Raw genomic sequence first — 11824 nt, 5'->3', positions numbered from 1 at the left:
AGGAAACATTGAAACCCAAAAGACCTTAAAGGGATAGTTCACCCAAACGTTTTAATTTTGCCATTATCTCCACTTGTTCCTAACCTGATTTACTTTTTTTTTCCTTCTGTTAAAAACCAAGGAAGATATTTTGAATGTTGTAAAGCAGCAAAAGTGCAGTAGGAATTTGCGTACTATGCAAGTCAAATGGATGCTGTTTCCAACATTCTTTAGAATATCATTCTATGTTCAACAGAAGAAATTAAAAAGTTTAGAACCAAGTGTAGTATTTTTTGGCAGAACTTCTATACACTTCCATACAGCTTAAAGTGACATTTAAAGGCTTAACTAGGTTAAGTAGTCAAGTTCATGTATAACGATGGTTTGTTCTGTACACTATCGAAAAAAATAGCTTAAAAGAAAGTCTTAGTTTTTATTTCGGCTAGAATAAAAGCAGTTTTTAATTTTTTAAAAGTCATATTAAAGTCAATATTATTAATGTTTATTATTGTATATATATTATTATTAATGCCTAATTACCCTAACCTGCCTAGTTAACCTAATTAATCTAGTTAAGGCCTTAAATGTCACTCTAAGCTGTACAGAAGTGTCTTGAAAAATATCTAAAAATACAAAATACAATATATATATATATATATATATATAGAGAGAGAGAGAGAGAGAGAGAGAGAGAGAGAGAGAGAGAGATATGAGTACACCTCTACAAATCTTTCATTTAAATTAATATTTTCTATAGGATGCTTTACAATATTAGATTTGTGCATAAACATTAGGTTAGTCAGTACTGAAGCTAAATCTGGAGCTTATCTAACAAAACTTACAATAATGGTTCAAAAATTAGTTGCCCATATTCATATGTTAGGGAAAAATATTAAATACAATTTTCAAAAATCAAGAGAAACAAAAAATATACAAATTTGTCATTGTAGTTTTTTTGTGCAATATTTTGCATGAATTTTAATGTATTATCTTTTCATTTCTAAAGATGTTATGTGACTAAAATATATTTTTTAATAAAACTGTTTTGTTCAAATGCACCAATTCATATATTCACTGAGAAATGGATACAAGTATTCATTTTTAAAGTGGGGTGCACTCATATATGCTGAACACTGTATATAGCTTATAAAAACTACTCAAAACTTACATTACTGCTTTAAAAAATTGCTACGTTTGCCTGTTTGCTATTCAAATGCATTTTTAACAATTAAATATATCAATATTCTGAATTATTACAACTTAAAATACGTATTACCTATTTCAATGCATTTTATGAGTAAAACAGTAATAGTCTACTTGTGCAATGTAAGTAAATACTTTTTTTACTCATTCGTTTATTTATTATTAATAATTATCGACTCAACCTGAATAGAAAGCTCATGAAATAATGAGTATTATTTTTGGAAACATAAACAGAGGCGCTCCGTCGCCCCCTTGCGGCCAGAAACACCACACTCGCCTTGCGTCATGAGAGAGTGACAGAGAAAGAGGGAGAGACTGGAGAAACACACACACACACAGCGCTCCGACCCGCGAGCTTCACCGCACTGACAGTCCACATCTTCCACTGCTGACTCCTACGGCGGAGCCCTTCAGATATGGCGGGGCTTCGTTGAGAGGGACAGAAAACCTCCCGAGTAGCACCGTTCACCGAGCAGTTTGTTTTTGGACACGCGTCTCCCGCAGCCCTCCTTATGCACCGCTGCGACTCGGAGAAACGGCAGCCGCGCTGAAAGAGTCGAAGAAAGAGGACGAGAGTGATTTTTTACCCCCTTGAACGGACAATGGCGGACCGCGATGCATTGCCCCTTCCTTTGGAGGTGCGGGCCAGATTGGCTGAGCTGGAGCTGGAGTTATCCGAAGGTATGAGTGGCATTTTAAATGACTTATTTCGCTCGACAATACGGTTGTTGCGGAGGATACGTTAACGTTCCCCCTCCTCTCCTCCTCCTCCCACCCCAAAACCCACCACCACCTCCACCAACCATACCAACACAACCAACACCAGATGTTGGAGCCAATTATTATCCCCGCAGCAGCGCGGAGCTTGCGTTCGTAAAGGCGTTCGTTCGTTTGATGTAACTCCCGCCGCATTCTCTTTGTTACAATGTATCTATTTGACCTTGAGGAGACCAAAGACTTCGGAATTGATTCTTTCTTTTCCGTTAGGATTCTGAAAACGCGTTTCCCTAGGGACCAAGCGTTCGAAATTCCGCCGTGGAATCTACATGTAGCCGTTGATGGTTTTGAATTTCTGTGGCTGTGTTGTTATTTATGCCAATGTAACGTCTTCTGTACACCAGCAGTTTGGTAAACAAGCTGTTCAGTTTCCTACAAAAGCATCGCCATTATTCCATATATTCCCTGCAAAAGCTGCATATGAGGCTGTGTTTTGTTCTGCAAAGAGATGCAGGCGTAGTGTAATGCTGCAGATATTCGTTCACACATGATTTATGGTTGAAATTATGAACATAGAAGCACGAAATGATGGATGTATGAGTGGTACATAATGTAACGTATGCTCTTGTCACGACAGCAACAAACTTTAAGGTTGTCGTTTTGCACAGAAATGCAGCAAATATTGTTTTTTTCACAGATTATTCGGTTATTGTTACCCAAAAGCTGCTTTTATTATACCACAAAATATTCACTGATGATCTTATAATGCTAAAATGTGAAGTCATGACTATAAAAACATGAAATGGAACAAATAAATATATAAATCATAAACAAACTTTAAGGCTGTCATGTCGCACAGAACTATAAATGAAGCAATATTATTTATTTCCCATATTTCTGCCATATTTAATGCTGCAAAAGCTGCATCTGAATCTTATACACATGCATGCACAATAATGCAGATAAAATTACACAAAATTAACATGTTTTTTATTACAATTATGAATAAAAATGTACTAATTAAATAATGCATTAGGACACAGATGCTCTTGTCCAAATGTTAAGGCGGTTCTTCTTTTTTTGCAAAGAAACAGAAATGTTTTCATGTTGAATACCATCATTATTACATCTTTATAATGCAAAACCTACACCTGAAGCTGCATTTCTACCTCACAAAAATGTTTGTTTTTAAAAAATATGGTAAAATGATGCAAATACAGAACAAATAGTTCTAAATAGAGATATACATTATAAAACATATGCTTTTGTCATGACCGCAACAAACTTTTAGGTTGTCATTTTTGCACAGTAATGTAGCAAATATATATTTTTTCACAGCGTATTCAGTTTTTGTTACCCAAAAGCTGCGTTTATTATGCCACGAAATATCCACTGATGGTCTTATAATGCTATAATGTGAAATCATGATTATAAAAACATGAAATGGGGCATTTAATTGAATAAATCATAAACAAACTTTAAGGCTGTCATTTTGGACAGAAGCATAAACAAAGTAATATAGTGTATTTTCATAGTGTATTCAATCTTTCTGCCCTCTTTAACACTGCAAAAGCTGCATCTGAATCTGCACAGACACACACACAACAATACATTCATAAAATTACAAAAAATTAACTAGATTTTTATTACAGAATTATGAATAAAATGTACACATTTAATAATACATTAGGAAACAGATGCTCTTGTCCTGACATGAACAAATGTTAAGGCAGTTCACGTTGTATACCATCGTTATACCATCTTTATAATGCAAAACTTACACCTGAAGCTGCCTTTTCACAACAAAAAGCTTTAAAAAAAAATATATGTTGAATATAGTAAAATTATGCAAATACAGAACAAATAGTTCTATATAGAGGTATACATTATGAAACGTATGCTTTTGTCATGACAGCTGGTTGTCATTGTCAAAGGTTGTCATTTTGCACAGTAATGCAACATCTGAATCTGCACAGACATGCACTATAATACATACCAAAATTACTTGAAATTAACATGATTTTATTACAAAATTATGAATAAAAATGTACATTATAATTAATAGATGCTCTTGTCCTGACAGGTTCAAATGTTAAGGCAGTCTACTTTTTTGCATAACGGCCCTACAGTAAAATATAGTTCATTTTACAGTTAAATGCTGTGTAATTTTCAAAAATCATTAACAGGGTAACTAGTGTCTTATTACCTGCCTATTATTAAGATATTGGCTGGTTATTAGTACTTATAAAGTGCATATTCTGTATGATATTTCTTCTACATCCCTAATCTTAGTCAATAAAACCTGAATACTACATTATAATAACTATTAATAAGCAGCAAATTATTGAGGCAAAATCATAGTTGATGGTTTATTGAAAGAGAGACATGTAGCTTAAAATAAACTGTGAGTCAAGATTTATATTTCTCAACATACTTATTAATATGAACACAGAATTGTTAGTTGTGTATATTTTTGATCAGTTTTTAATAGATCATTACATTTCTAAGCAGCCTCGGGTTTTTGTTGATGATTTAATTTGATTGGTTGATAGCACTCTTGTGTCGTATTATTCTAATGAATGTGATTCTTCTTTTTTTGTACAGAAACAAGTTTTCATCTTGTATACTATCGTTATACTATCATTATAATGCAAAACCTACACCTGAAGCTGCATTTCTATCCCCCAAAAATGTTGAATGTAGTAAATTGATGCAAATACAGAACGAATATTTCTATATAGAGTTATACATTATGAAATGTAAGCTTTTGTCATGACAGCAAAAAATTCAAGTTTGTTTTGACTTTGGTTTCTTTTTGCACAAAGCCAAAAATGGAGCAGTGTTATTTTTTATGACTTCTATACTGTATGGCGTCTGTATGCCAACTTTAATCTGCAAAAGGTGCACCTGATGCTGCATTTATACCATGAATAAAAGTCTAACTCTGCATAAACTCTAGCATTGTATTATCACTTTTTAAAGATATGATATTATGATCATAGGAGCATAAAATAGTGCATGCAAAAATATTATATAGTGCTCAGCATAATTGAGTACGCTCCATTTTGAAAATGAATATTTTTATCCATTTCTCAGTGAATAAAGGCAATGCATTTTGGTGCATTTAAACAAAACAGATTTATTAAACAGATATATTTAATAACAACAAACTAATTTAGTCACAGAACATCTTTAGAAATTGAAATATAATACAATTAAATCCAAGCAAAATATGGAAAAAAAAAATACAACCTACAAAATTTCAACAAATTTTTTCAAATATTTTGCTTCTTTTGATTTTTCCTCTTTTTTAAATTTGTTTTTAATATTTTTTTTATAACATATAAATTTGACTGACAGTTATTGTAAGTTATTTTGTTAGATAAGCTCCAGATTTAGCTTCAGTACTGACTAATCTATTGTATATGCACAAATATAATATTGTATAGCTTCCAATTAAAATATAAATTTAAAAGATAGATTTGTGAGGGAGGCGACTCAGTGGGTAGTGACTCAGTAGGTAGTGCTGTCGCCTCACAGCAAGAAGGTCACTGGTTTGAGCCTCAGCTGGGTTAGTTGGCATTTCTGTGTAGAGTTTGCATGTTCTCCCTGCATTCGCGTGGGCTTCCTCCAGGTTCTCCGGTTTCCCCCAAATGACAGGTGAATTGGGAAAGCTAAATTGTCTGTAGTGTATGAGTGAGTGTGAGTGAGTGTGTGTATGGATGTTTCCCAGGCTGGAAGGGCATCCGCTGCGTAAAAAATGTGCTGGATAAGTTGGCGGTTCACTTCGCTGTGGTGATCCAGGATTAATAAAGGGACTAAGCCGAAAAGAAAATGAATGAATGATTTGTGAGGGGTGTACTTATATATGCTGAGCACTGTACATTATTATGAAGCATATGCTCTTGTCATGACAGAAATAGACTTTTTCTGATGCCATATGAATTTTTAAATAAAAAAAGTAAATTTTTTACTTTACGAATTATTATTATAGATTTTTCTTTCAAGCATAAGCATACACTTATTATATGTATAAACATACACAGATGGTGGGTTCCACACAATCGATTTGTGTCGGGACAACATGTAGGAATTAATTTAACTTATTAACTTTTACAGATTTAAGTGGATTGAACATAAAACAATTGAGTTGTCACAAAAAAGCCTCAAGATTTGTGTTGTTTCAGCTCATTTCAAATAAGTAGTTTGAACAAACTGCAAAGGTCATTTTTGCATGTACACTTATTATTATTATTTAAATGCTGGGTTGTTGTCAGACAATGTTGGGTCAAATATGGACTTATTAGGGTAAAATGGCTCAAAAAGTGTCATCTAAATTTAATTGAAAAAATGACCACATCCAATAATTCTTTAGAGTGCACCTTTTGAAATTTTAATCAGTATGTAGTAACTTAATATTGAGTCTACCAATAACCTTTATATACACTATGCTAAAAAAGCAGAATGTTTCATTCAGGCTCAGAGTTGGTATATTTTTACATGGCTTAATAATACAGCATTCTGTTTATGCACAGTATTTGGACCCACTCATGTAATATTACCCCGGCATGTAATATTACAATAATTTATCGTGTTGACACTCTTGGCATCTAACATAAACTTGTTTAAGTGAACTAGTAACCTGTGCTCCATTTCCTGCCTTAAAGGGATAGCTCACCCAAAAATTAAACTGACCTTATCATTTACTCTCCCTCATGTGGTTTTATATCATTATGAGTTGCTTTCTTTTATTGAATCCAAAATAAGATATTTTGAAACTTGTTGGACGATGGTACCCATTGACTTCCATAGTTACTATGAAAGTCACCATCTACTAGCATTTTTCCGAAGATCTTCTTGTGTGCTCAAATAGGTTCAAAACAAGTGAATGGTGAGTAAAGAAGAAAGAGATTTCATTTTTGAGTGAACTGTCTCTTTAATTCAATTGCCTGGTGGTCCTTTCTAACATGTGTGTGTAGATGTGCGATTGTCTGCTGTGTGTAGATCTGAACCATTTAAGGCCATAAGTGCTCTGCATTTGTTAACCCGGCCTCAAAGTTCCAGCAGACAGCAGAACTTTGTCTCAAAATGACACTAAACACTGTCAGGAAAAACTGCATCATTTTATACCAAACAAATCAAAGTCAGTAGGTTTCAAAGACCTCTGGTTGATACTTGTTTAGTGTAGTCTCACACAAAGCATTATGGTACTAAACGGTCCATTACATATTATAATGTTATTAATTAAGTGATGATCTTAAATGCTGGGTGTGAATTATGCAAGTGTCTGACGCCCCTAATTAAACCGAACCTGCTTAGATGAGGTCAAAATATGAGGATGAGGGCTATATGTGTATTGTTTATACAATTCATCAGCCAAACACGGATTATCACAACCTTGCTAAAAATTCTTAAACCAGTATATTTAAGGGTGTATTTACACTTGAGGTTTGATTGTTCTGGTTAGTTTAGTCTGGACCAAAAGTGTGCGATTTTCACAATGTAAAAAACAAGCATCAGAACAATTCTCACTATTACACCGTTAACACTTTTCTGTAGAATTTACAGTTACTTCCTGACAGCAGTTTGCCAGTAGCTTAGGCCCTGTTTACATTAATACGTTTTCATTTTAAATGCGTAAGTTTTGCTACGGTTACGCCTTTCGTCCATTCTACTGCGGAGTTTTCGAGCACTGAAAACAGAGCATATTGAAAACGCTGAAGAGGCCATTTTCATTTTAAAACACTGCTGCTCCATGTTAGTGTGGATGGGGGAATACGGAGACATCTGAAAATGAAGGTGTGGCTGCAGACATTCACCTATCTGATTGTGGCTTTTTCCTCAATATTAAGTAGCCTAAATTCATTCTTGCATTCTTTCCTTGTAAGTTCAGACTTCACAAGTTTGATATGGAAAACAAACTCCAGAGGACATATAGGATACATTTTCAAGGGGAACAATGCACTGTATAACCTCATTCACATCACCCTGGCTACGTTGTTTCACTATTTCTACAATAAAATGAAAACATGATATAAGGAACTGTCAATTTTCATTAACAGACACCAAAAATGTTGAGGCATCATGTAGTACATAATTATATGGCCGTCATCTTCACTGTATGCATATTTATAACAAAACGGAGCCTATAACATTACTGCCTCCTTTCATTTTCAATGAAAAAATATGAAACATAACCTCTCTTTTGCTGAATATCAGTTTTAATAATCAATAATGGCCATTATAAAAGTATAACGCACAATAAGTTTATACATTATAGGAAATAAAGGCAAGCAATCAGTCAAATGTGCAGAATCCGTTCAGAAATGCTAGGTGAAACTCCAGTGTGGACGCGGATCATTTTTATTCTAAAACGCTGTTTTAAATCTAAAACATATTAGTGTAAACGGGACCGTACTGTAAATCAATTACAGCAAAAGTACTGCATTTACATTTACAGCACTATTTATCTTGCTGTATATGTATTTACAGAATTTTATGTAAATCATAACTGTAAAATAGACAGCAATTTTCACAATGCTGTTTTAGAATACAGTAACACTGCATAACAGTCCTACAGTAAAATATAGTTCATATTACAGTTTAATACTGTGTAATTTACAAAAACAACAGTTAACAGTGTAACTTTGTGTCTTATTATAAAGATATTAGTAGCTTATTAATACTTAAAGTGCATATTTTGTATGATATCTTTTCTACATCTCTAATCTTAGTCAATAAAACCCAACTACTCCATTATAATAACTATTAATAAGCTGCAAATTGGGAGTGTATTAAGGCAAAATCATAGTTGATGGTTTATTAATAGCAAGTATTGTATCTTAAAATAAAGTGTAAGTCAAGATTTATATTTCTCAGCATACATATCAGTTATTAGTCTCCAAATATGAACATAGAATTGTTAGTTTTGTCTATTTTTTTAAGCAGTTTGGCAATAGATCCTTATATTTCTAAGCAGCTTCTGTTTTTTTTTTTTTGATGATTTAATTTGATTGGTTGATAGCACTCTTGTGTCGTATTATTCTAATGAATTTGATAAAGGATAGTTCATCCAAAAATGAGAATTCTGCCATCATTTACTCACCTTTGATTTGTTCCAAACCTGTTTTGGTTTCTTCCATCTATTGAACACAAAGGAAGATATTCTAAAGAATGTTGGGAAAAAAGCAGGGATTGAGTATTATTTGTTTCTACTATGGTTGTCAATAACAAACATTAATCAGAATATCTTGTTTGGTGTTCAACAGAGGAAAGAAACTCAAATGTTAGATCCACTTGAGTCAGGAAATGGTGAAGAAATTGTCATTTTTGGGTGAACTTTCCCTTATAAGAGTAAGAATCTGGCATAACAGAGGATACATATAATAAGGTTAGAAAAATTGCCTTTTTAAATATTAAAATGATTATAATAAGTGACAATTGTCCGATTTTTTTTATTACAGTAATTAATAAATCTTTAAATAATATAGTGATGTAATACAATATAATACAAAGAGCTTTCAGAGTAAACTTTTGTCTAATGTTGTCTAGTTGTTTGTAACAAAATCCCAGAAAATGAATCGCTGTTGTTATTGTAGTCAATAATATCTCTAGAATAGACATCTGTTGCGACCTTTTCAGATTCCAAAGTAATTTCAGTAAAACTTCACTTTAAGATGATCACAGGCTTGCAAGTGGACATGAGTATTTTTAGCTGCCCTTCAAGCTTCGTTAGCCTTAATCAGCTGGTTTTGCATTTAAACGTTTTGCCTCACTTTATGATTGCGGTGGAGGGAATATTTTGGCTCGGTTCCCTCTCTCTGCAGCCCTGTATGGTTCTTCTGAACCTCGGTTTGTGTTTGTGTTTGCCTTTGTAGAAATAAGATGCTCCCTTGCCGTTCCAGCTTAGCTTGTGGTGCTGTTTAGCACTGCGCTCGAGGAGAGGTGATTATCTCAGTGTGCTGGCACGGGATGAAAGGCCTGGAAATTACCAAACGTCTGCTCATCAGTTTGCGAAGATAGATTTGGATCTGTTTACTCAACCTAGATTGTCCTTAAGGGCAGTAATGTGTTTCTTAAAGTTTGTATACAGTTTATCACGTGTTTCAGTGCCTCCATGGTTTGATAAACATGGTTTGTAACAACAAAATAAAAGTTGGTATTTGCTTAATATGTGCGTGTACTGTGTAGGACTGGGCAATTTGGCCAAAAATCTAATTCTTGATTATTGAACGTTTTACCTCGATTACAATTAATGAACGATTATTTTATTTATTTATTTATTTGCCCTCAGAGTTCACTGACAAGTTTTGTACAGTAAATATGCTCACATATTACAATTATTAATCTGCGCCGCCCCCTTTCGTCCATGCTATCAAACCGACCAATCACAAAGCCTGCGCTATGCATCGTTGCAACGTGTAGTTAAATTTTTTTAGAGGTGCACGGGTATGCGATCACGCGAAGGATGTGCCAGACCATACTCGTGTGTTCAACATGGAAGTATAAATCTTAACAGAGAAGTGTCACGTGATTCCACTCGTGATAGGGAAAGTAATTGAAAAAATTTGACCTGGGAAAATTAGATCGATTATAGGTTATGAATGTTGATTTTGATTACTTTTCGATTAATCGTTCAGCCTAGTACTGTGTATATTATTTATATATAAATATACACACAAATGTAGATACTTTTAAAATATTTACATATTGTATTTATGTTGTTATTGCTTGTATATTTATATTTAGACATATATTTATATTTAGATATAAAATATAAATTAGGGCTGCACAATATATCGTTTCAGTATAGATATCGCAATGTGCACATCTGCAATAGTCCCATAGCAGGATCTGCAATGTTGAGTTATGATGATAGTTGACCAGGAGAAACAGAACACATGAGAATAGTTTTTGCAGCGTTTAACCAAAATGGAGTAAAAGTGAAGTGTTTTTAAGGCCTGACAGCAAAAGTATTCAGGCACAAGAAATTTTACCATTTGTAACTTTAATAAAGAATAATTTTATTTAATTATTTATAAAATAAAGACTTTTGCAGTGTTATTTATTAGTAGTTTATTATTTAAATTCTGTACCTGAATGCTATTTGACTGCCCCGAAACACACTAACCACTGTCTATTTCACTTTTATCTTTGCTTTTAATTCCTTTTTTGACGTTTATGAATGATTCATTTCCATTCCAGTCCATCTAAATGAAAAATTCTTTCTAAATAGCAGTTTTCAAGTCATCTGATGAAATTGTGTGTGTGTGTGTGTGTGTGTGTGTATATATATATATATATATATATATATATATATATATATATATATATAGTATTATCTGGGGAAATGATATATATATCACAATATTTATTGCAGAAAAACAAAATACGGCAATGTCAAATTTTTCTAATATCGTGCAGCCCTAATATACATATATATGGTACAAATTAAATATAAGTTTCAATATCTATGCTAAAACATTTGTATAGTTTTGTTTTTAGGTATGTGTGCATGTGTATTATATATATATATATATATATATATATATATATATATATATATATATATATATATATATATATATATATATATTATATTATATTATATTATATAATATATATATACTACACACATATTTTATGTGAAACCACTTTTATTTTGAAAGTGACTAATCACGATTAATCTTTTCCCAGCAATATTGTAAAAATTGTTAACATTTATATACATATATACAAGGATGTGCATATTTATATATACAAACATAAACAGAACAAGCATGTTATGTAAACAGCGTATTTAGTGTGTACTAATGATTAATCATTATCCTGAATGATTAGTTAACAGCACTCATTTGGATTTGCTGACTTTGATTGGAATGGAGTTTTTCTCAGTGGTTTTCAGTCTGTGCTGGCAGAATCTTAA

General features: G+C 32.8%; 1 protein-coding gene across 6 annotated transcripts in view; it reads left to right on the top strand.

Annotated features, from left to right (window-relative positions):
* The first annotated feature begins 1495 nt into the window (after window positions 1-1495).
* The window catches only part of dip2ca (disco-interacting protein 2 homolog Ca), a 235944-nt gene continuing 225615 nt past the window's right edge, over window positions 1496-11824 (top strand). For all 6 annotated transcript variants that reach the window (XM_056450841.1, XM_056450840.1, XM_056450839.1 and 3 more), the window contains exon 1: window positions 1496-1863. In XM_056450841.1, the coding sequence (XP_056306816.1) occupies window positions 1785-1863 (79 nt within the window). In that variant the 5' untranslated portion in view covers window positions 1496-1784. The remainder of the gene's footprint in view (window positions 1864-11824) is intronic.

The sequence above is a fragment of the Danio aesculapii genome, chromosome 24 (assembly GCF_903798145.1).
Source record: "Danio aesculapii chromosome 24, fDanAes4.1, whole genome shotgun sequence".
In the NCBI taxonomy this organism is placed as follows: domain Eukaryota; kingdom Metazoa; phylum Chordata; class Actinopteri; order Cypriniformes; family Danionidae; genus Danio; species Danio aesculapii.
This window is presented reverse-complemented; position numbering and strand designations above follow the sequence as displayed.